At 38.1% G+C, this 27,575-nt stretch overlaps 1 protein-coding gene and 1 long non-coding RNA gene across 2 annotated transcripts in view; one reads left to right on the plus strand and one right to left on the minus strand.

The window, feature by feature from the left end:
- The window catches only part of LOC134790059 (uncharacterized), a 509,644-nt gene that overhangs the window by 381,441 nt on the left and 100,628 nt on the right, over positions 1-27,575 (plus strand). The gene's annotated exons all lie outside the window — the stretch shown is intronic.
- The window catches only part of LOC134790039 (facilitated trehalose transporter Tret1-like), a 29,230-nt gene continuing 10,410 nt past the window's right edge, over positions 8,756-27,575 (minus strand). The window contains exons 2-4 of the mRNA XM_063760794.1: positions 12,736-12,876; positions 10,119-10,375; positions 8,756-9,817 (exon numbers count right to left, since the gene is read on the minus strand). Coding sequence (XP_063616864.1) covers positions 8,849-9,817; positions 10,119-10,375; positions 12,736-12,876 — 1,367 coding nt within the window. The 3' untranslated portion in view covers positions 8,756-8,848. The remainder of the gene's footprint in view (positions 9,818-10,118; positions 10,376-12,735; positions 12,877-27,575) is intronic.

Genomic DNA, 27,575 nt, shown 5'->3' on the forward strand with positions numbered 1-27,575 from the left:
TCTTTGATTAATGATTAATTATACATTGCTTTCGCACTTGGGTTGTCTACGTATTTAATTATAAATTAATTGTAACCTTCTTTTGCCTAAAGAATATCACAATATTAATTAATTATAATCATGACACCAAAGCCTGCGCTTAATAATATTGTTTAGGTATAGGTATTATTTCTTTGAATATGCATTGCAAGGCTATTTGCGGCCAGTTGTTGGTGATGCAACTATGCTTTGGCTAATTGCGGTCTATCCAAGTTTTAACAATTAACTAATAAATTTAACTAAACTGCACAGGGGATTAATCATTTATTCTTGTTGTTTAGTAGGTAACAAATTGACCCTACTGCATACGAAGCCATATATGACAGTAATATTCAACTCTAATGACAATATTCATATTCAATTGTAAACAAAATTAATTTATAAAACATGCAGTAAAGGGTTAATGTTATATATTGTGTAGCGGAATGTCCAAAGTTTATTAATAAATAAGATGAGATTGATTACTACTTACAGTTTAGATTTTATTTGAGTTTTTACCCGACAAGAATAGAATAGAGAATAGAGAAGCACATCCATCAAGCACATAAAATCAAAAAGATCCCCACGGACTTGTACAGTTGAGCAACCCTGTGGTTGCTCAACTTGTTCGGAATTATTCTTGATATTTTTTTTTCAGTAAGTTGGAAATCCATCATAGGTAGACAAGTTAATGCAATGAGTACAATCGACGTCAATTATTACATATTGTATTTGACGTTGACGGACTGTACCATCTGGTTTAGTTAAAAAAACAAAAATTAATGGTAAGGCCGGGTTCTGAGAAATACTTAGGACTATTTGATTTGCAACTGCAAGTAGTACGACAATAGGTAATTTTAAAAAACATTATTGAAATGATATACGATAGATACTGATTTATGCTCATGGTTAGCGCTAGAACATATCTCATAAGTATACATAACAATGAAATAAACCTAAATAAAACAAGTAATTACGTAAGTACATGTTCATTATTTTAAAAACATGTGGGTAATATTGCCGTTTAGAAGGTTACACATTCATATTTCTGTCTATACATTATAATTGCTCTGTAATCTCTGTATTCATGATCACGGTTCATGGTTTAGAAAATGATGGCAATCATAACAATGCACAAAATAACGTTTAATGTAAATATTCAGAAATTTAATGGCACTGGTCACCATCAAACAGTTTATAATAGCATTATGACTAAATAAATCCTCAACAAAACTAAAATTGAACGGTACTCATAGTACCTACGGTAAAATTAGGTAATGTTCCACGTTAAGAATTCGTAGGCACAAAACAACGGGCAAGGAAATACATGAACATAATAATGCCTTGTCAGAAATTTTACAGGTTCACTGTAGAAACACGTTTAATTACATTTTCACCTCAGCAGCTCGAACAAGGGTACTTTGCTTCTTAAAAACAGTGAGCAAAATGCGAGATCAAAGTTATTTACATCTCGTGCGCTTTTGAATCCCTTACTACGCTCAAGATTCTAAATTAGATTCACTCGCTACGCTCGTGAATCTATTATAGAATCTTTCGCTTGCACGGGACTCAAAATAAGCACTCGAAGAAATATCAAACTATGATCTCTTGTTGTACAAATAACTATTAAACACAATTATACAACAAACTGTTCACTGTTGTATAGTTAGTTAAAGCCAAAATTTATGGGATCTGTCTTCGACGTTACCACACCGTGCCTGTAAAATTACAACTTATGGCTGCATAAAATTGGGGGCGCTATCGTTGCTAAGTACTATTTGCTACTATTAATACAGTAGGGGTACGTTTGGTTATTTTTGACACTGCCACGCAAATTAGACTGGAGATTTTTATAAGTAATAACAAATTATTACTTATAAAAATCTCCGTTGGAATTACACGCTAGCAAGATCACGAGACAGAGGTTATTTAGAATAAGTAATAAATAACTGATAAGGCTCAAAAACTTTTTACAAAGACTCCTTTGACCTTTCTTCTTCTTTTGACCTTTAGTAGGTATTTAAAAATATTCATCTTTGAACTGCCAATCACTTGCTTATCAATTATCTGAAGGGCAGTAACGTTTCCTGACAAGATGCACATAACATAACAGTTTTCACATGAGCGGTTATACTGTCTTGATTTGAAAAATGCTATACGAAATATATTGATAACTATAACAACAACACACGGAACCAATATCAAACCTATTTCCTTTTCTCATAAAACAGAACGATAGGTAGGTACATAAAGTGCTTATTTAAACGTGCTGTGTAGATTAAAAGTAGAGCGAATCAAAGTAGGCGAATGAAAAAACTTCCTCAGTTGCTCTTTTTTTGCGACAGGTCGACGAACTCTAGCAAAAACGGAACACGAGCTCGGAGCGTGGCTCAAGAAGGCCTAAGAAAAATGAGAATGAATCAGACGGTAATAACTTTTATTTCAGAACCATAACCGGCACAGCGACTTTATTGAATGCTAGACGAATTGTTATGACAGGCACATCAAATGCTTTCTAGAACATATGTAGAAATTATCTAAATATAAGTACTATAGATATCTAGAAAGAAACACTGCTCTAGACGTTAAAGTAAGCAAACATGATTGAAATAATTTCAACCTAATGCCCCTGAATCAAGATTATATCTACATTTATCAAAATTAATCGCAAAATTTACGATTAAAAATCCAACCTCAGACTTTATAAATATACCCCTGTTTTTTATTATGTTACCCTTGACGGAACGGAAGCAGTATACGGTGAGCTTGAGGCTGTGTGTGAGTTCGTACGTTTGAGTACACGAATGGATGCCAATTATCTCAAAAATCAACTGAATTTAGATTGCGGTTGTCTATAACATATTTATGGCGACCCATTTCCATTACATCTAAGTATATTGTTATCGAATAAATAGTAAACGATTCAATTTAAGTTTGAGGACTAACTATTTAATAATATACATATTAGACTGATAATTAGAGAAATGTATGGCTCGGTGTTTTTGTTACATTTTTGTTCTGATCGGAACAGAAATGCACACATTTATTTAATTTAATTGTTAAGAATGTAGGTACATAAGTTGATAGGTTAGTACATTTGTAGTGTTTAGGGTTTGCAATCCGGATCCGAAATGTATGAAATTATCCGGATCTGGATCCGGATCCGCGGATCTTCCCATACATTTCGGATCCGTCGTGCAAACCCTAGTAGTGTTGGTGGACATTGGTTTAATAAATGGATAATAAGAGATTCAAGCTATATTCGGAATGGTACGTTATTTGTATTATTTATTAGGGAGGCCTAAAACGGGTGAGCTAACAAGAGCGCTCTTACAAGAAAAGTCGAAATAATGCAAAATTGATGATACTAGTCGACGAAATTCAGGACTTTGCGCTCATTATTAGAAACAATGAGTACTTGTTCCAGTAAAAGCGTCTTCTTATCTTTATAAATATCGTTGTAAATATTAGAAAAAGGACTTATTAAATTAGTAATGATTTTTTTTCTGATGGTCGTTTCCGAAAAACCCCGTGAAGCACTGAATGGCGAGCTCTTATTTGGAAATGTTGAGAATTTTACTCTGCTAAACCTGGCTATTTTGTGTTACTAATACCCTGTACTTTAGGCATATCAAACTATATTTTTCCTACATACCTTTGAGAAAGAGAAAATCAAAGTAAAACGAACTCGATTTTCTCTCCGAAACAAGTGTCAATTCCTACGAAAATCTACTTAATATCGAAGTCATTTTCATACTCAAGCAATCTGCAACGTTTGCTTATGCTGTTGGTATACATTAGTGTTTATGAAATTCTACTATAATTTTTTGGCAATTTTTTGAAAACTACTCTATATTACCGATGACGCGCGCTGCGCCAGCTCAGTGCCGCGGCAGAGCTTGTAGAGGCAGGACGTGTGTCGGTTGGCTCCGCACATTTTCAACGGCGACGACGAGGTTTTTTATCATTGTGTGCGGCGGGCGCCGTGTAAAACGCTATACTGTGTGCGTGTAAACCGCAACGAGAGACTTTGATCCTAGCACTGTTTTTATAGTATTATAATTTATAATGGTACAGTTTAATAAACTACCGGACAGGATTAAAAATATTTGAAACGACCTGACATTCTATATGTATTTATTTGACTCAAGATAGTACTCAGGGTCTGATGATGGAGCCGGAAGGTGGTCACCGGTACCAATCAACCATGCAACTAAACCACTTCGTGTTTAGGCTCGTTTTATTAATCTCAACAAGATCTTTGACACAAGATAGAACTCAGGGTCTGATGATGGAGCCGGAAGGTGGTCACCGGTACCAATCAACCATGCAACTAAACCACTTCGTGTTTGGGCTCGTTTGATTCGGCTCAACAAGATCTTTGACTTAAGATAGTACTCAGGGTCTGATGATGGAGCCGGAAGGTGGTCACCAGTACCAATCAACAATGCAACTAAACCACTTCGTGTTTAGGCTCGTTTTATTCGTCTCAACAAGATCTTTGACTTAAGATAGTACTCAGGGTCTGATGATGGAGCCGGAAGGTGGTCACCGGTACCAATCAACCATGCAACTAAACCACTTCGTGTTTGGGCTCGTTTGATTCGTCTCAACAAGATCTTTGGCACAAGATAATACTCTGGGTCTGATGATGGAGCCGGAAGGTGGTCACCGGTACCAATCAACCATGCAACTAAACCACTTCGTGTTTAGGCTCGTTTGATTCGTCTCAACAAGATCTTTGACACAAGATAGTACTCAGGGTCTGATGATGGAGCCGGCAGGTGGTCACCGGTACCAATCAACCATGCCACTAAACCACTTCGTGTTTAGGCTCGTTTTATTCGTTTCTATAAGATCTTTGACACAAGATAGTACTCAGGGTCTGATGATGGAGCCGGCAGGTGGTCACCGGTACCAATCAACCATGCCACTAAACCACTTCGTGTTTAGGCTCGTTTTATTCGTTTCTATAAGATCTTTGACACAAGATAGTACTCAGGGTCTGATGTTGGAGCCGGAAGGTGGTCACCGGTACCAATCAACCATGCAACTAAACCACTTCGTGTTTAGGCTCGTTTGATTCGTCTCAACAAGACCTTGGACACAAGATAGTACTCAGGATCTGATGATGGAGCTGGAAGGTGGCCACGGGTACCAGTCTACCATGTAACTGAACCACTTCGTGTTTGGGCTCGTTTGATTTGTCGCAACAAGATCTTTGACACAAGGTAGTACTGAGGGTCTGATGATGGATCCGGAAGGTGGTGACCGGTACCAATCAACCATGCAACTAAACCACTTCGTGTTTGGCTTCGTTCGATTCGTCGCAACAAGATCTTTGACACAAGTTAGTACTCAGGGTCTGATGATGGAGCTGGACTGTGGCCACGGGTACCAGTCTACCATGTAACTGAACCACTTCGTGTTTGGGCTCGTTTGATTTGTCGCAACAAGATCTTTGACACAAGGTAGTACTGAGGGTATGATGATGGATCCGGAAGGTGGTCACCGGTACCAATCAACCATGCAACTACACCACTTCGTGTTTGGCTTCGTTCGATTCGTCGCAACAAGATCTTTGACACAAGTTAGTACTCAGGGTCTGATGATGGAGCTGGACTGTGGCCACGGGTACCAGTCTACCATGTAACTGAACCACTTCGTGTTTGGGCTCGTTTGATTCGTCGCAATAAGATGTTTGACACAAGATACTACTCAGGGTCTGATGATGGAGCTGATTATGATAGACAGGTACCCGTCGCCACCTTCGCGCTCCATCATCAGACCCTGAGTACTACCTTGTGTCAAAGATCTTGTTGAGATGAATAAAACGTGCCTAACCACGAAGTGGTTTAGTTGCATGGTTGATTGGTACCGGTGACCACCTTCCGGCTCCAACATCAGACCCTACTATCTTGTGTCAAAGATCTTATAGAAACGAATAAAACGAGCCTAAACACGAAGTGGTTTAGTGGCATGGTTGATTGGTACCGGTGACCACCTGCCGGCTCCATCATCAAACCCTGAGTACTATCATGTGTCAAAGATCTTGTTGAGACGAATCAAACGAGCCTAAACACGAAGTGGTTTAGTTGCATGGTTGATTGGTACCGGTGACCACCTTCCGGCTCCATCATCAGACCCTGAGTATTATCTTGTGCCAAAGATCTTGTTGAGACGAATCAAACGAGCCCAAACACGAAGTTGTTTAGTTACATGATAGACTGGTACCTGTGGCCACCTTCCAGCTCCATCATCAGACCCTGTGTATCTTCAGTGTCAAATATCTTGTTGAGACGAATCAAACGAGCCTAATCATGTTACTACATGGTTGATTGGTATCCGTGACCACCTTAATCATCATCAGATCCTCAGTACCAGTTCGTTTTTAAACCCTCGTTGATACAAACTTTACAACCTATAGGTACCAAATGCAATGACGAAACATGTAAATAAGCGAGTAGGTACCTATAATTTCTTTCGAGTAATATACCTTCATAAGTACGAGTATGGGGCTATTCATAAATTACGTCGTTTCAAATGGGAGGAGTGGGGGGGGGGGGGGGTCTGGACATCAGATGATGGTAACATGACGTAGGAGGAAACAGATTCATCCGAAGCTTGATTTTTGGATGATTTGAGGGGGGGGGGGGGGGGGGGTCAAAAATCGTCAAAAATAGATGACGTAATTTATGAACAGCCCCTATGTACATTTGCACTGCATTTAGTATTTTCGTACTTACCAAATAACAGTTTTAGAACTTTAAAAGTTAAGTACAGTTAGTGTTGTTATGGTTGATTTCAATATGCTTCGCGAAGGATCAAGAATGTTTAATCCATCATTGTAGTGCGAGTGTGGTAGAAGGGATCGGCATACCGAGCTCGCACGGCCTGCCGCAGCGCGTAAAATACCTAAACTCGCTCAACGCCGAAATGTAATAGCGCTCTTAAAACTATTTGATTTTAAAAACGGATTTCAATTCAATCAATGAGACTAAAATACTGTGTCAATTTGTACCTAATAATTATTTATTAAATAAAATAAAGACTCGCTAAAAAGCCGTTTTGCCCTAGCCCAGGGCTCTCCAAGTTTGTAGCAAACTAAAGTTATTTATTTGGAAATTTAGAATAACGTCTCCATCAAGAGTATCGAGACTGTATTTCCTGTTTTTACTTTTAATTGTTCATCATTTGATAATTTTGTGTAAGTATAAAAAGAGTATATAGAATTGTATCATAGCAGAACAAGTGACCCGTTTTGCCCCAGAGCATGTTTTTTAGTATACAACAATAAAAAAGAACGTAAAGAACAACGCCCGAACTGTTATCGTCTTTTGTGGTTAAATATGTAGTAACAATATAATATGGTACCATCAACTTTGTGGTAGATATACTAGGTTTGGAATAATCCGATGACATATTTCTTTCGAAGTTTTAACAAGGTCATCAATTTCTTTATTTTGCATCAAGTGATCAGCGGTGGAGGTGGACTTGGGCTGATCCCGTATGGGCGCAGAAGTCAAAGACGTCTTGTAAACACAATAATTATGTACATACTTATATTTGATCAAAAGCACAATTAGCACATATTTTAGGTGAAAAAAAATCTGCATTCAAAAATAGAAGTAGAGCATAGACCACAAAGTAATGTAAAAAGGAATTAATTGAGTTTCGTACTGTTGGACTTGCCAACATCAAGTTTACTTTATATCATAACTCTGGTACCCGATCGGAACTTACAAAAACTCAGGAGTGTTTAAATAATCATTAAATATGCATTCTTTGACATTCGCACTTAATTTCGCAACGCAATAAAACAGTGCCTACGCCGCCTACCCGCTTTAGGCGGGGTACCCGTTTTAGGCTACCCCGCTTGAAATCAAATCAGAGGAATATTAGCGCGTTTTATCTACTTAATAGTAAACTTTTTATATTATTTAAATAATAAAGGTCACCCCTGCCCTCGAAATGTGCTAAATAATGAATATATGTATTTTTTTATTTTATCTCACTTGTTTTTTTATTAATCTTATATTTATATTGTACCTAAAAAATACGATTTATAAATTATACCGTGTATATTATCTTAAATATCACACTGGCTGAGAGCACCTTTATTCAATAAAAACGGTTTGAATAACGGACGAATACTGAAAACGAACTTAAAATTACCTAAAAATACTTCATTATCTATTGATTCGGTCAAGTTGTGTTCTAATGTATGGGGAAGACAAACAAATTATAGCCAACATTCAATGAATGTAGTATGATACCTTTGGGAATGGTGCGTTACGCACAGTAGTGTCCCATCCCCTCCCCCTGATGCAACCCCTCCTTTTAGCATGAAATATGTCCCGGTTGACGGTTTTTTTATTTTTTGGGGAAAGTATACAATATAGGAAAAAAGTGTCAATGAAAGAAATAATTCCTATTAAATTCTTAACAAAAAAGGTTATATTATTTTTTTTGATATGAATTATGATGCACCAAATGCTCTAAGGGTGCACCATATTTATAGGTAGATGAACTTCGACAAATTCGAATGGCTATAATTTGTTTTTCAAAAAACACAATTCGACCGATTCATATGGTGTACCTAGCTCCTAGCTGTTAGTTGCATTGTAAGTCAATCCTATCAAAGTTTAGTGAAAATAATCGTAAAATGGTAATAGTATCGTAAATTTTATGGTTTTGTGACAAGCGGTTTTTAAATAAAACATATTATGTATTCTAAAAATTACAATTTTTTTTTTCAAAATAGGGTGCTTATTATTTTGATCTATTTACTTTGTACCATTAGTCACAAAAAGTAGAAAATTGACTTTAATTAAATATTAAGTCTCACTCTGTCAACATGGTCGTCTCTTTTCTCGTAAACAACTTTATCACTTGTATAAAGCTTTTCTTGAATGGCTGCAAATGACTGGCCTTTAGTTTCAGGAAGGAGCACCAAAATAAATATAACCCCGGCCACTGACAATGCCCCGAAACCCCAAAATGCTACATGATTCCCGTAGTTGTCCGCGACCACTTGATACAACTTGGTGACAGCAAACGTCATCAACGCAACAAACATCTGTATAGCACACGTAGCCTTCGATTTAATGTTTGTAGGAAATATTTCAGATGTTATAGCGAAAGGCACTGTGGCTAAACCTATGGTGTATGAAAATATAAATATTGGTATCACAATAATAGGAATGAATTTTAAATTAACGACATAGTCGCTGTTTTCATGCTTAATGTAGAAATACGCCCCTACAATAATGTTAGTCAAGCCAACACCGCATGACGAAATAAGGAGGAGTGGCTTTCTTCCTAACCTATCGACTAGCTGCGATGAAATTGCAGATGTTAACAACTGCACTGTCCCAAATATGATACAGGACTCTTTGTCCCCCAAGCCACCGTCTGCGGCACCAAAGATTTGCTGGGCGTAGGCAATAATTGCGGTACTGCCACAGAACTGTTGTGTGAAGTATATACCGTAAAGAATTATTAGCCCTTTTCTATTCCCGCCAACTATCAACAAATCTTTCCACCGACTTTTCTCTTTCATGTTTTCATTCACTAAATGTGTCATACTGTCCAATTCCCCTCTCATGTAGCGTCGCCCTCGGAGCTTCTTGAGCGACCTCTCGGCCTGCTCCGGCTGCCCTTGTTTCAAGAAGTAGTATGGAGATTCCGGCATGGTGCTGAAGGTGACCACGAACAAGATTGGTATTGCGATGTTGAAGCTCGCCAGCCCCAGCATCGAAACGTACGGCCCGATGGCGTACTGTGACAGGATTCCGAACTGAAAAACGCAATTTGTAACTGATGAGAAACTTACAAAAAAAACATTTGTTTCTAATTGCTACTGTAGCCGCTGTTTTTGTTTTATTGAAATGATAATTTGTCTTATTTACTTACTTCAAATCTTTGACAGTGGTGTAGTAACTATGGTTTTAACTATCGTATTGGCTAGTTTTCAGTTTTCAATTATGACAGGTACCTACTTATACTTACTTAGTGTAATAATCTACGTTATTTATGTAATCTCAGTAATCTACCATCTAATACTTTGGCCAACACATTTAGTTACAACTCGCACAAACCTTAGACATAACAGTGATGAGCGTCGCCATAGCGCCTCGTACTTCATCGGAGGCTATTTCCCCCAAGTACATAGGAGCGGCGGTATATGCGATACCATAGCCCAGGCCGGAGACGAGGCGCGAGGCGTATATCGTTGGGATGTTGCCCGCGAACATGACCAGAACCCAGCCGATGATGTATGGGACCGCCGCCAGGAGCAGGGTCTTCTTCGTGCCTATTCTGTCGGCCAGGTATGACGCGGGTATTGGACTGGCGGCTGAAAATAAATGCGTAAATATAGGTCACTATTTCTGTGCTACGTATTAACAAACATTAGGTACTAATCGGGAAGAAACTATGCGCTTGCAGGTAACCGTTCCATTGCTTATAGAATGTTGTTTAAATCTTGCTAAGTATACCTATACCGTTGAGAACTTTTAGTACTGATCATCTGTTAAAATTTAAATTGGTAGTTTGTTTATATGGCAGACCAATTATACTTACCTATAAGAAAAACTGGCAGTGTTTGAATTTGAACTAAGTAACTGGTGCAAGATAGGCGTCAAATCTTAACCAATTTAAAATTATTAGGATTTCATTTAATTCGAAAAGTTTAAACATTTGCGTAAGCTTTGCGATATGAAATATTGTGTCTTTAATGTTATATCAATGACTAAGCTAATTATTACAGCTATTTAAAAAGAACGAAAAAAATTTAATTTCCTATACAACAAATTTAGAGATGCACACATGTAAATATTCGGTTTGGGCTTCATTACACTGTAGGTAAATATAAGGGTTTTTAACAAGATTGCTGTTCGCACCTACCTATGTATGTATGTACCAAGTATGTACCTACTGTCAACAACGCAGCTTAACTCTTACGTTTAGATCCTTATCTTGTCGCACTAAGGTTTAAAAATGGTCAGTTATAACTATGTCGATAACGGTAACTATTTGAGCGTGCGTATTTGATCTGCCTTCGTATTTTTTATGGTTAATTCGGGAAATATACCTACCTCGGAGCTGTAGTGTGACACTTATAAATAGAACACGGTTTCTCATAACAAACGTGTGCAGCACCGATTCCTAGAGCGGCATTTTTAGCCCAAACGGTTCGCAAATAACATTGTGCAATAAGGAAGGTATATGACCAAAATTTTTTAATTTTAAATACCGCCCGTACAATTGCTTTTTGACTCTGGTTAACAAATTGCCTTGCCCATACGTGCCTTTTGCGCATTGTACTATTTCCTACTGGTTTTTTGTTCCCGGTACTGGTTCTCTATACAAAATATACTATACTATACAGTACCAGAATCGAGAATTCCCGGTTCTCACCGTAGAAACTCAGTCCTGGAAGCATTCCCTGTTTACTATCTATTACATAGTGCTAAAAAAATCAACATGTATCAACGCAATCATTCTGGGCCCAAAAGTCATACAAAAACATAATTTGATTCTACAAATCAGAAATTAAAACCACCGAGAAGTTTGTTTAACGCTTGATAATCCATAGCTAATAATTGTGTTTAATAGCTATCTAAGTAATAAACATTTACTTATCTATCGCATAGGTAGTTTTGTAATGTGCTGATAAGGTCGTCAACTCCTTGACGTATAATCAGATAAATCAATACCTGTTCTATTAAACGATACTTAGTAAATCTGTGGTAAATATAGTAAATCTGTGGTAAATACACTCGCAGTGAGCATAACAGGTAGGCACATTTACCTACATCACTGCTGTGTATTTACCACAGATTTACCATACCTACTTGTATTAAAAGCCAAATTTCAGGTTATGCGGTTTAGCCGAGAGATAATACAGGTTACCTATAATTAAATGACGTAGAAATTCAATAGGAGAGATAAATGAATGGGTTTCATGCCTAGTCTGATACGATTAATTAGGATCACGGCAATGGCTGTTGAAGTTTTTATGTCTATTTGCAAAATATATTCAGATCTTATTGCTTTGTAAGTGGTGAAACAATTGTGGTGAAATTGATTTTAAGTAGGTAGTACATGAATCTTAAATTTGTTTTTGTTCTAATGTTATGTGTCACGAGTTACATATTTAAGTCATTTATATATTTATGTATTATTATTATTTATCTTGCAAATTATGAATGAATGTTTGCAAATTAGAAACTTTAATCCTTCAAATATAGGTAAGTTATTTTTGTACAAGTGTTAATTAACTGATCGTCATTGGCTGATAGTAGTTTTGTTATTTGGTGCATATTTTTTTTATTTACAGTACACAGTTGTATAATATATGTACATGTAAGTACTTAATAAGTCTTATTATCAGATAGACATGATACTTTTTACGCAGTGTCAACCTATTGTTACGGGCTAGTTAATCATTTTTCACCGTAGAAAATAACAGATAATTGGGATAATAATAACAAGCTACTAATAATTTACAGTTTATACGACAGTTCAGTTTCAGAGACTGCGTACGGCTACACTTCACTATTCATACCAATGCACACTTTATTATATTTTATACAAAACTGACATGATAAATAACTTGAAGTATCCATTATAAATAACTATCGCTGTACGGATCGTGCTGTCAGAAATGGCAAAAAATACGATGTCTATTATACGGTGTAGTAAGCGGTATACCTGAACAGAGGATCATAAGCGAGGCGATCCACGAACTCTGGTCGGCGGTGGTCTCGATGGGTGAGTCGTGCGCCATCAGGATTGGCAGCGTGGGCGACGTCCAACCGACCGTCGTGCCCGCCGCCGCCGTGATCAAAGTAGCTGAAAGCCAATTAATACATATTTAAAGACGATTTTCTTGTATCATTATACAGTAGAACCTGGGTTCTAGGCCTCTCTGTACAGTATACACTAAAAGGTGTGTAGAGAGGCCCAGAGATTTAGGCAGTTGGGTCGCTAAAAACGAATAATTAAGAAGAAGAAGAGAGACATTTATTCCATAAAACACACATACACAGGACAATAAGATGAAAGAATAAGATAATTAGAACAACAAAACAAAGAAATTATGTACACATTTAAAAAAACAAAACAGAGAAAAGAATACACACTTGGGTCCAGCAATGTGTACCGTAGGGAAAAGGCCCTGTCTCAGCATATTGTTGCAATTTGCAAACGAGGCAAATTCCAACGCTGTTATTCTGCCAAGGCCTTAGGGAGTGACATTAAATATTAGTAAAATATAAATTATATATAGAATAAAAAACATAATAATAAAGTAAGTCATGTCATGCGCGCCTATTATGGGGCTACAGAGGGGGGAACACAGCTATCAGCCTATCGTTCGAGAATACTGCCTCTGTTTCAGGCTCTTGAACCTACCATCACCGTGTCGGAGCAGCGATTATCGGATCAGGTGCGCGTCATTCAGCGGCTAAAGCGCTTGGATGACGCGACACTTGATCGGCTTCGCAAGGAGGCTCTCTCTGCTCGCGCGGACCCCACCTCGGTGCGAGATCTGCCCGTCACGTCGCCGGATCCGGTGCCCGCACCCGACCTGGCACCGGGGGCGCCACGGGTTGATTTCAGTACCGACGAGGGGAACTTCGCGAGTCAGAATGTGAGTACAACTGCTAATGAGCAACTGAGGAGGACTTTGGAAGAGGCGATTACGCAGTATCGCGCCACAACCAACTCTAGGCCCCGATTACCACGTCTGCCTATGAATAGACGCAATCTAGCGCTAATGGGAGCCCTAAACGCTTTACTAGAACCACATTTGCGGACTAGTAAAGATTTAGATGATACGCACTCGATCATGTACTGTGGAGCCATCGCGGCGTGCCGTGTTGCTCGCGTCAAGTTCCCGGACGCTGAACGTGCACCTAGGACCGTCGGAGGTGTCCCTGCATGGCAAGCGCGGATCGAGCAACGTATCAGCTCGTTTAGGACTCTCATCGCAAAGCTGATCTGCTTCAGGGGGGGAAACAATCGCCCCCGAGTAATGCGCTTTGTGAACCAGGCGTTCGCGGGGACGGATATTAGGCCCCGCGACTACATGGCCAATGTCACAGAGCGCATCGACTTTCTAAAGCAGAAAGTCTATGCATGGGCAAACCGTATTCGCCGCTACAGAGAGCGTGTGGATCGATTTCAGCAGAATCGCCTTTTTCAAGGTGACCAAAGGAAGGTGTACCGAAAGTGGGAGGAAACCAACCTTCGTACGCCCGACACGCAGCCGCCGGATGTTACTGCCATGACCGACTTCTGGCGTAGCATCTGGTCGGTGCCTGTCGGACACACCGAGGGGGGTTGGATGAGTGTTGTCGAGCGTGAGTGCGAGTCCATCGAACCTATGGGGGCAGTCACCATCAGCCCCGATGACGTCAGTTGTGCCATCCGCACGGCCCAGAACTGGAAAAGTCCTGGGCCGGATGGATTGCACAACTTCTGGCTAAAGTGGTTCCGATGCTCGCACTCCTGCTTGGCAGCACAATTTCAACAAGCCCTCGAGCTTGGTTCTCTCCCACCTTCCTTAACAACTGGTGTCACCTTCCTGCTCTATAAGTCCGGTAGTACCACGGAAGCGAAGAACTACAGACCCATCACATGCTTGCCTACACTCTACAAGCTCCTTACATCCATTTTGAGAGCAAAAATCAACGCGCACATTGTCGCAAACAATATTCTGGCTTCCGCTCAAAATGGATGTAGGGTTGGGTCCCGTGGTACTAAAGAGCTCCTCCTCATAGACATGACCATCTGCCAACAAATCCGGCGGAACAAGGGTGCCCTCTCGGCCGCTTGGATTGACTACAAGAAGGCCTATGATTCGGTGCCTCATTCATGGTTGGGGAGGGTCTTAGAGCTGTATAAAGTTGATGCAGCTTTGAGAGCCTTCCTAAGCGCGTGTATGAGACAGTGGACCACAGTCCTTCGTCAACCAGGAGGCCGGGATGACCGCCCTGGCCCGCAGGATTTTATAAGGATTGAGCGAGGAATCTTTCAGGGCGACAGTCTGAGTCCCCTGTGGTTCTGCCTAGCTTTGAATCCCCTCAGCACCCTGCTGAAGGATTTGGGACTAGGTTGTCGGCTTCGGAGAGAGGGTGAAGTCATTTCTCACCTTCTGTACATGGATGACCTCAAATTATTTGCACCAAATAGCCAAGACTTGTTGGAGCTACTGAAAACCACCGAAGTCTTCAGTAGTGCCATCCACATGGAGTTTGGTGTCGATAAATGTGCGGTTATGCATGTACAGCGGGGGAGGGTTGTAAATTCAACAAATTTACAACTTTCTGAGACAATGTCTTTCAGATCTATCTCTGAATCAGAAACCTATAAATACCTTGGTATGTCACAGTCGTTGGGTATTGAGGACGAGGGTATTAGACGGTCGGTGAAGGAGCGCTTTTTCAGTCGGCTCACAAAAGTCCTTAACAGTCTTTTGTCAGGAGGCAACAAAGTGCGCGCCTTCAACGCCTGGGTAATGCCCCTACTCACATACTCCTTTGGCATACTAAGGTGGACTCAGACCGAGCTGGACGCCCTGGATCGGAGGGTCCGATCACTGCTCACCGCACATCGCATGCTACACCCACGCTCGTCAGTTATGAGATTGTACATCCCACGGAAGTGTGGAGGCCGAGGCTTCCTAAACGCCAAGGATCTCCACAACCACGAGGTGTACAATCTCAGGAACTATTTCCTTAACAACGAGTGTGGGATGCATCGTGATGTGGTGGCAGTAGATAGGAACCTCACGCCGCTTTCCTTGGCAAACGAGAACTGGCGCAAACCTGTGGTACTAAGTACTGCGGATCGCAAGGCGGCATGGGAGAGTAAGGTGCTACACGGGCGGTTCTACAAGGCCCTCACGGGACCCGATGTGGACCTGCTCGCGTCGGTGAACTGGTTACGATTCGGGGACCTCTTCGGAGAAACCGAGGGTTTTGCCTGTGCAATTGCGGACGAAGTGATGATGACGAACAACTATCGGAAATATATCCTGAAGGACGGTACGGTCGACATCTGTCGGGCATGCCGCCGTCCCGGAGAGTCACTCAGGCATATCATTTCCGGTTGCTCTCATCTTGCTAACGGCGAGTACTTGCACAGACATAATCTCGTAGCCAGGATTATTCACCAGCAACTTGCTCTTCTATATGACCTTGTGGACCGCGAAGTACCGTACTACAAGTACTTACCTGCGCCTGTTCTCGAGAATGGTCGTGCCACGCTCTATTGGGATCGATCTATCATCACTGACAGGACTATTGTAGCCAATAAGCCTGATATTGTGATAATAGATCGATCGCAACGTCGGGCCGTGCTCGTTGACATCACCATCCCCCATGATGAGAATCTCGTGAAGGCCGAGAAGGACAAGTCCAGTAAGTACCTAGACTTGGCTCACGAGATAACCGCCATGTGGGATGTTGATTCGACGATCATTGTCCCGATAGTCGTTTCAGTGAACGGTCTAATAGCGAAGAGTCTCGACCAACATCTTGAGAGACTCTCGCTAGGTGGTTGGATCAAGGGTCAGATGCAGAAGGCGGTGATCTTGGACACGGCGCGGATAGTCCGCCGGTTCCTCTCTCTGCAGCCCTGACCACCGGTAGCTTGGGCCTTGCCCCGCTGCTGGCGGCACCCTAGGTTAGGTTTTTTATAATGTGTTTATATTAATTTTTATTGTTTAGTAAGTGTTTTTATATTTTACTTTTATATTCATATTATAAAAATACCTAACTTAAGACGAAAAATAAATAAAGAAAGTAAGTGAAAAATAAATTAAGAATAGTTATTTTGAGTTTAAAAGCAGCATAAAAGAAAAAGTGGCGTAAAAAAAAACGAAAGCGTCATAAAGAATTAAATTTTTTGTGATTTATTTATCGATATTTTGATAAGAAATAAAAAATAAAAATAACTAATGTGCAGCGGGTCCAGATTCAATTTGAGTGTTAATAAGTATTTCACGCAGTTTCCGTTTGAAACCGAATTTGGAATTACTTAGTTCAATCTTTCAATGACGATGTACAATTAATCTATTCTATTATATTCTATTCAAATAGTTTCTGACTAAGGAGTGGAAGTATGTGCATCACTTTGCAATGGTGGAGCGGGTAAGGTTTAATAGTTTTTTTGACAGACGTGGTAAGTGCATTCAGTCTAGGCCAGACTAAAAATTTTAATCTTATAATTACAACCTGATATCAAATCTTTACACAGACATCAATTTTAATTTGACATTGTCGTATTTTCGTTAGTCTAATTCAAGCGATTAACGTTTATTGGCTTTTTATTTTTAACCACGATTAAATACGCGTTGGTGTATTTAATGTTATTTTTAGGCATAAAAACCCATTTGCAGGCAATTTCCATAACTAATCGAAACACAGAGCCTGATAAGTGATAACCTTTTGCCTTGTACAAATACAGTAGCGGCAATAAATGTATCAGATTACTATTTTTTGCAGGCATTCAATCGAAAAATCGTGAAATTAGACTTTAAATCATATAAACGGGTCCATATTGGGTTGCATACAAGTTTAGGTCATATCTTTGATGATGCGCATAACAACTTGTGTCATAATCATCATTGCGCATACAAATGAAAAGTCATATTATATTGCGTCATACATTTTTAGCCATAATATTTGATGACATACTCAGCACTTTTTTGTGCATATAGGTTTTGATTATAATGAATCAAATGTCATACCATAGCTAAAAGCATATTTATCGATATTTATAAGGTTTTTACGTATAACGTTTTGTAGCATAATAATTTTCAACCATAATGGTTTACATAAATAATTTAAGAAACTAATTTTAGCCTCTCAACAACTCCTCGAAAAAACCTTTTCCCTAATCTCCGTCCAAACACTTAATTCGACGGAGCCCCGCTCACGCGGGGCTCCTATTTCTGCGTAGTTTGCCCTTCGGGCATCTAAAGCAACCTAACGAACCTAACCTACCTATTATGATTAGTTTCTTTTATGACCACTAAATATATGACTAAATTTTTTATGTCTATATTAATACTATGCACTGCAATACTTCGAACGAAAAACAATTATGGATATCAAGCAGATGACTTAAAATTTTATGCGAATTAAATTAATGACTACAAAAATTATGACATAACTAATTTATGACAAAAACCCAGTTATGCTCAGGAATAATTCTGACTAAAGATTTTTATGACTTACAATGTTATACATAAGGTGTTATGACAATTAAAAATATGACAAAAGTTGTTATGCGACCAGAGGGAGTCCCATATAAACAATTATTGTATCATCATCAAGAGCATATATGTATGTACATATATGTATATTTATACTAACGTCCCACAACACATTGGGAACAGGCAGCCATATTAGCACAATGCGAATTAGGGACTTCACACTCAGCAATTAATGTGTGTTATAAATATTGATATTGTTACATATTTGAAAACACTTAAAAGCGAATCTTACTAACAATAAAACCTAGATAGATCGATTTTTCACCCTCTAGTCTCTGGTTTGCAAATTGAATCGAATACAACTCGAATCGAACTTTACAATTTAATACCCACCGTGCTACGCGAAAACTCAGGCAAATTAATTATTTAAAAAATTTAGGTTTGTAGCGAGCGCCTACTGTAATAATAATTTTGGGAAATAGGTACTTCCCATTTACTGAGACAGCATCATTTCAAACCACATAAAATATTTTAACATAGGTGTAAATTGTAATCGTAACTTACCGGTTCCGTTTAAAGTTAAAGTTGTAGGTAGCTATATAATATAAATGACTGCAATTATTTAAAAACACATTAGTGCATCTATTGTTTTCATCAATTGGGTCGCTTGATATTTCTTTCTGTTATCGCATTTTGTTCTGGGAACCAGGTAAAGTGCATTGAGCTCAGGTAAACGAGATAACGTTGACAAAGGAACAAACAGATGAGCACACAAATACAAGTATCAAAACAGCACGACAACTGTATGAACATCTAGCAATTATTAATATTTAGTATAGTGTGTTTATTAGTAACAAACGATTAGTGGATTTCAGTTCAATGGATTGAAATTTTTAGATGATATAAAATCCTTTTTGATACAATTTTTATTATGTACCTAGCTACTTAAGTATCAAGAAGTTTGAAAACTGGTTTAGTAGCCGCTGACAGGAGATTTTATAATAAAATATTTCTACATTTTCCTTCTCGCATAAGTATCCACTCCTTCTTAAATACCTACATTTTAAAAAGTCTAATAGGTGAGTCGAGTTTACCTTTAAATTACATATTTCACCGCAAATTAAAGTGCTCTCAGGGTGTTTTACATGAAGTTTTCAATTAAGTATGAAGCCAATTGAATACCTAAGTATCAGGTAAGGCGGGTTCCTGATTATAAATTATACATATATTTCTTTTTCATTTAAAATATTCCGTAGTGCCAGCAAGCCCCGGTATTTAAGCTCGAAACATGATCTCCCGCTTTCTCAAAAGTCAACGATGCCTATTTATAAGGTTAGCTTTATTTATTAATTATTAGGTCACACCGTCTATTTGTTTCGATTAGTATTTGAATGTCAGCATACTGCTTTAAAGTTGTCGACTGAGACTGAATTGCCGCTACCTACAATGTATTTCCCAAATAAAACAAAACCACTGTCAACTTCAAATAGCATCGGTTTTCTTAACACTTGAAAACAACACCTACAGCTATGAGTTTCTCGAGTAGTTATTGCTATCTCGTATTTTATTTACTTGTTCGATATAACTTCTCTATAAAATTATGCTACATAACTTTTTTCCTTAGGTCACTGCCCTATGCATCTGAAATGTAACATTTGTAAATATTTTTCAAGATAGGCACTATTTATATGCACACTTTTTAAAGTAAATATCCCGAAGAAAGATAAAATAATATACATGATATATTATTAGATATATTTTATATGTATAATGGTAATACCCACAGAGAGACTATAGCAGAGTACTTTTGAATGGAGAAGCGGAGTGACTACAGAGAAAAATGTCGCTCAAAACAATGTCATTATTGCTTTGTACAAAACTACATATAGAACGAAAGCTTCATGAAAAGTTTAAATCTCTATTATGCCTTAAATGAATTTATGCAATACATAATGTACTTTTTTACATATGAACTTCTTTTTTATTAAAATAGATACCTATAAGAAGTAACAACATGACAAACTTACAAATTACTAATGCATTGAACTAAATAAACCTGAGAGTAAAACCAAAAAAATCTTTAAAACACAAATCATATAACATTTTAACAGGAAATCTAGTTAAGATTACAAGAACCTAGTTTCAAGATCTATATCTCGCTCTTGCGTTTATTTAAATCAATTCTGACGCCAATTAAAATTACATTGTGACATCAAAACGATATCTAAGTGATATCAGTCGCATGTGCAATTCGCTCGTACTTATCCGTACATGTATTGGCGCAAGCGAGACGCACAGGCGACTGATATTGTTTATATCGTTACTTTGATGTCACAATGTAAGTTTAAACTGGCGTATCAGTCACAAAGCGGTCGACTCGATAAGCCACTCGCACCATATACGATTCTCTTACGACTATTCTATATTTGTACATCTCCGTCTTCGTAAATGCAAATTTGTGTGTAAGATGCAGCGTGCACCATGGTGCACTATGGGATGATTTTTTTTGGATTTAAAAGAGTTGCCTATTTTGTACACAATAAGCGCAATTTTACCGTAAGTGTGTCCTAAAAAATCTTCAACTAGAGCGAAAACGTACCTGTGGTATTTTCGAAATTCAATGGCAAATTACAAAAGTACATTTTATTATCCCATAATGGGATTTCGTATTTATTCCACCAGAATGATGGGAGCTCATCAATTTCTTCAAACCAGCCATATGTTATCCGAACGCTACGAAATTTACCTACACCTACAACCATAATATAAATCGGCCCATTAAGTACCTATATCATGTTTTCGTTTTCAAACATAGTTTAGTTTAAGAAAACTCTTAAGGCGATTATATTAGTTTTAGTTATTAGGTACGAGTACAATGATTGATTATTAACGATGTCAGAGAGATGTTGACGTATGATTAAAATTAGTGATGTACCGACTATGGATTTGGCCGACTAGCCGACTAATCGGCGCTCGAATGGCCGATTAGTCAGCCGACTAGTCGGCTAGTCGGCCAGATCATTAGTTTCGTATAAGTTCAGCTGAAAAAAACATAGTTTGGCTCCTTTGGTTGCGCTATTCATCATATTAGCTTGGCTAAAAGGTGTTCTCTACAGCTTCAAAGACCTATCACAAGAATCCTCCTTCAATTTCTGTCTTTCTTTTATTTTGCGATCCTGAGCAGACCGTCAGTACAGCTTGTAGGAGGTATTTCCAAGGCTCTATTTCCCTTACTGTGGTCAGCGTCTTTACGAGCAACGTGCCCTGTCTAAGTATCTAAATTTTGCAATAATATTAATAGTTTCCCATATGGCTCCACCATTAAAAAAAACCAAAAACTGAATAATAATAAAATTATTTAACTATCGAACTTGCATATCAAATTACGAGAATCAGTTGAGATCGGCCTGTAGAGGAAAACACCAGCCCACCAACATACGATAATGATCAAACGGTCAATTATATGAACAAAAGTTTTCGTATGCACCCTGAATAGGTATTTTAGTAAAATAGACATAAAACATATGGTAAATATTGACTGTTCATTTCTTTTTTTCTGTTTTTCTTTCACTAATAAAGTGCCGACTAATCGGCCATTTTTGCCCACTAGTCGCCGACTAATCGCCGACTACAAATGTGGCCGGATAGTCGGCTTTCCCGACTAGTCGGCGACTAGTCGGTACATCCCTAATTAAAATCAATCAACAAGTTGTTGTTCAGCCAGGGAAGACATATTGTGACTATATCCTTATCAGTGGTGAAGCGTCTACTGATTTCCACCGGCTTGCCTTAAAGAAAGTGCATGCCAAATTACTCCGGTTTGACACGCCGCCACTTAATCTCTAATAATATTAAAGGAGTCACAACATATATGTTGCATGTATAGGATTGTGTTTTCTCTTGTGCTATAAATACTTATAAATAAATAAAAATATGGAGCCGTTTTAACTAAAATCTAACTAAGTTTCTGTAAACTTTGTTGTTCTCGTGAAATGCCAAAACCTATGAAATACAAAAAAATTACATAGTGAAAACATTAACAAAGACGTTGTTGTAATCTTTATGCATATTTTAAATAGTCTTTTGTTATTAAATGTAAATTTTTAACTAGCCGAGGCGCGAATATAATTTTAATAATGAATTGGCTTCTTTAAAGAAAAATGTACAGTACCATAACGACAACAAAAGCAAGTTATTGTTATTAAATACAATAGGATTGTCTGTTGCATACGAATCAATCTGTTACGTTAGAATATGCAGATGTCACAACGACCAAAGCAAATCCAGATAATTAATCTCATAAAAGCGGTGGTGGCCGAGTGGATATGACGTCCGACTTTCAATCCGGAGGTCGCGGGTTCAAATCCTGGCTCGTACCAATGAGTTTTTCGGAACTTATGTACGAAATATCATTTGATATTGACCATTTGCGTTTCGGTGAAGGAAAACATCGCGAGGAAACCTGCATACATCCGCGAAGAAATTCAAAAGGTGTATGTGAAGTCCCCAATCCGCATTGGGCCAGCGTGGGGACTATAGCCCAAGCCCTCTTGCGAGTGAGAGGAGGCCTGTGCCCAGCAGTGGGACGTATATATTAGGCTGAATGATGATGATGATGAATCTCATAATTGCGAGCTTAGGGTGTGAATACACTGTTTGATCGAATCTTCGTCAGTCGATAGCACTATACTTTCAGCAATGGGGTTATGAATGCCGAACCGAACCAAGCGGCGTAGGCGACATGTTACCTAGATTACTTAGTATAAACGTATCAATTCACTGATTTTATAAAATATCACGTTACAAAAACGATATGATTGACTTAATAAGTTTTAATTCGTACTATACAAAATCAGTCGAGCAAAAGACGTTATTAGATACATTTTGGCTTGGAAAATAAAGTCGTAACGAGCAGGCGTAAGTAGGTTACATGTGCAGTCTAGGCTAGGGTCAACACAATAACAGATCATTTAATAACCTACTCGTATTACGATATGTGAATTATGTGATGTAAGGTAAGACTTGAGCAAGGGTGCGAACGTGAAGACCTCGACAGCCTGACCTTTATGGATGTGATACAGAAAACTGCGATGGTTGTGGACTTTGTGGGCGTGCCGGGAATAACGCGCACAGTTAGTTAATTAAGTAGGTACAGACATAGTGATTCTATTCTCTTTGGGTACATATATGTACCTATGTGTGTTCTATTCGGAGTCAAAAGTTTTTTTCTTAAACTATTAAAATCGGATTTATATATTTAATCGTAGGTACAAAAAACCTTAAAAAATCGTAGACACATTAGATATGTCACAAATTGATGTCCAAGATACATGCCATTGAGCTGCGTCAGAAGTAAGAGTGAACAGGTCTGCGGGGCAAATCGGATTAAAATTGGTTGATAACAATTAGGTACCAGGGTACCACTCACACTTATGCTCATTGTAGGCTTACGTGCAGTCAGAAATAAGCCCTTGCTGTGTAACGCAAGTTACTAATACACTCCCTAACTTCCTATATGGTATTAAAATTTGAGATAAGTGAAGCGGAAACGGAAAAGCCCTGGTTTTTTCTATAGACATATGTAACTAGGAATATACGACATACCTATGTACGCAATGATTTAACCTCGTGCATTACAATGTACATACTTAATCGTAGCAATCTATTAATTAGAACCTTTCTAAACCAAAATTAAATAAAGTAGGATTTCTTGTTTCATTGCTTTTTAAAACAATCAAAATTCATCCCAATTTACTTGTACCTACAACAAAATTCAAATGAAACAGGATAATTTTGTATGGCAGGCCTTACGAAAATAAATGAATACTGATACGAGGTTGTTTCCTGTTTACATATTTTTGTGTTAAGGAGAAATTTTTATATCAACAGGCGTCGTTGATATGTTCATGCCAAGGGTAAAATGTGACCTTCTGTGATGTGTAAGTACGTGCCTAATTACGTATATTTCAGGTAGCTACTGTCTCCAGATAATTAACTAATTAGTGCACTTGTAATCAAAGGTCGCCAGTAGGTGCATATTTAAAATATCGCAGCTCATGCAACATGTACTGTTATCTCAGGGCATACTTGTTGCAAATGTCACAAGACAGCATTGCGTAGGTTTTCCAATGTTGAGGTCTTAAATATATGTAAGTAATCTGATGATTACCTACCTGATGGTAGCGCTATAAAAAATTGGGCCTTTTGTTTGAGACAAGCAACAACAAGTTTATTTAAACTGAAACAAGGAAAAAAATACATAGGTATATGAAGAGAGTTGGTTGGTAGTGGTGGCCTTTTTATTGACGTAAGTCGATGTGTTCCTACCCCAGACATTTTAGGTCATTCCTAATACTCAGAATACGAGACCTATTGATAATCAAGAGAAAAATATGTGATTTTTAAGTAGAAAGTTAGTGTGCAAATCATTTTATAATTTTAACGGGGGTCTGATAACATCGAATCTAGAATGGGTCAGCACTATTAGGTACATCAATCATCAAAAGTATGTCTTCTTCTTTTTTACGAGTAATAAATCTTAAAGATTCGTCTTTTTTAACCGACTTCAATAAAACAAAAACTGTTTCGATTTAATCAACTGCATGTTTTGTTTAAAACATTTATTTAAAAGTTACAATAGTAGTTAACATTCAATAGAATCATTCAAGTTCGTATAATTATTTGTATACAACTTTCCTTGTGAATAAATTGTACCTACCTGTTTTAATCACGCGATCAGCGAGAAATAGTAAAAAGTGAGTATATAATAGATTACATGCTTGAATAATTTTAATATTATTCAGGTACACAAATCAACTATTGTTATACTATATCAATTGTGCCTATGACGTAATAAGTAGATAAATGCAGTAGCAACACAGATTCAATTTATGGTTAAACAGAAGTAACAGTAGGTACGTTAGAATTTTAGGATTTCCTGTCCACCACTGGTGTATGTAAGAGGTAGTAGGTACCTACACATTGTAGAAATTTCAGGCACAACAAAAAACCTACACACTTTCAATAGTCTCATGCAGCTTTATGTTTTTTTTACATTTTCCTACATAGGTACCTAATTTTTATTTCATTTGAGTCGCACCGTAAGGATACGTTTTTGATACGGAGCCCTAAAAATACGATGTTTTAAAGGAATAGATTCATACAAAAACCGTTGCAATGATACTCAAACAATACCTATTCTTGAAAACAACAATAGGTACCTATATTCAACAACAATACCTACCTACCTACTACCTACCTACCTACTATTCGATTCAAAATAATGCGGGGTCTTATAAGAATATTTATGAGCATGAATAGCATATGTTGAGAACAAAATGATGACGTATGTAAGTAAATACGTAAAATTCTAACCTTCTAGTCAAATGAGATACATTAACGTCAAACATAGAAAAATGCAGAATGTAAGGTAAATTATATACTTAAGTACCTACCTACTAAACCCATCCTTGTCGTTGGTAAAACATATTACCGTGGGGCTTAGTCAATTTGTGTAAAAATGTGCTATAATATTTATTTATTTATTTATTATTTATTGTGATGTTATATGCTAATTTACTTATTTTTTCAAACATTTGTCATGAATTAGGGCAATCAAGCGAGAAATATCAATCATTGGTTGGATAATTGGATTAGATTACCAAAAAATATATGTATACTCGTAGATTAAACTGCGTGCAGATGTATGTCGTAGCCAGATCATATATAGAATTTGATCATTTCATGAAATGCTATTTTAGAATTGATTACTTATTCATGATATGTTTAGGTACATTAGGTTTGACATGTAGGAAAATTATGACCAAGCACACCTACGCAAATTTTACGCTAATCGTTTAGGTATTAAGAGCCCATCAACGTGCACACTTAGCGCCACTGCTAAATAATCGTGATTATTTAAATTTAATGACAGATATCTAAAACAGGGGGCTGCTATGTACTGTATTTTGTATTTAAGTACCTTTTGAATACATCAAACTATATGTTGCTGGATTCGTCAATCTATATATGCGTCCAAAGTTAAAACGCCCGTTTTGACATTGGAAATGTCTTTTCGTTCGCTCCAGTATAGGGTCAGATTTCACGAAAAAGTGCGATCCCCTTATATCTCGGAAAGTTGTGAAGATATGATATTAAAAAATAGGCTCAAAAGATGCATAATCACGAGAGCTATAAGGTGCATAAATAATTATTCGAGAAAGTCAAAAACGAAAAAAGTTATGGTCGAAATAGTGAAAATAAAATTCAATTTTTTCCGAATTTTTGATTTTGGTGCTCGATAATTTGGAAACGAAGAATGATATCAAAAATTTGAGAAAAACGGCTCTGGACAATTTAGTCAGCTACAATTTGAGCCTAAAACAAAGACGATCGGCTTAAGGGTTTGCCCTGTAGCCTAACCTTAAAATAGTCAAAAAGTCAGAACGACATTTTTCACAATAAGACTTCATGTTTCGCAGAGTTCGTCATCGGTGCTTGTTGTGAATTATCGGGATTATGACGGCAGAATAACACTTGCACTGCGTGGGCTATCAAAATCGCTGCAGATTTTTCTTGGTCTAACTCTATCTATCCTGTTTGAGACGGGCGTAGATAACGCACTATTCGACAATCTATGCATTCTTGTGGTGGTGGAAATAGAAATAGAGATAGAGATAGAGGTAGAGGTAGAGGTAGAGGTAGAGGTAGAGGTAGAGGTAGAGGTAGAGGTAGAGGTAGAGGTAGAGGTAGAGGTAGAGGTAGAGGTAGAGGTAGAGGTAGAGGTAGAGGTAGAGGTAGAGGTAGAGGTAGAGGTAGAGGTAGAGGTAGAGGTAGAGGTAGAGGTAGAGGTCGAGGTAGAGGTAGAAATAGAAATAGAAATAGAGATAGAAATAATTTTATTCGTGAGCACAAACACTAAATAAAAACTTATACAGAGAAACATAAAAAAGAAAAAGTGCCACGAAATGGTCTCACCTCAGCATGTTGCTGGCGGCTGCTAGCAGATAGCTGATGCTGAACCCTGGCAGTACCTAGTGGAGCTCGGGTTTAATACAACATAAGCACACGCTGTTTTGGTCATCGGACTCGTCTCGATGAGCACTTAGGAGAGTAGTACCCAAGATAGAGCTGATGCTGAACCCTGGCTGTACCTAAAGGAACTCAGGTTTGTTGCAACATAGGCACACGCTGTTTTGGTCATCCGACTCGTCTTGATGAGCACTTAGGAGAGTAGTACCCAAGATAGAGCTGATGCTGAACCCTGGTTGTACCCAGCGGAACTCAGGTTTGGTGCAACATAGGCACGCGCTGTTTTGGACATCCGATT

This window comes from Cydia splendana, chromosome 4 (assembly GCF_910591565.1).
Source record: "Cydia splendana chromosome 4, ilCydSple1.2, whole genome shotgun sequence".
NCBI lineage: Eukaryota > Metazoa > Arthropoda > Insecta > Lepidoptera > Tortricidae > Cydia > Cydia splendana.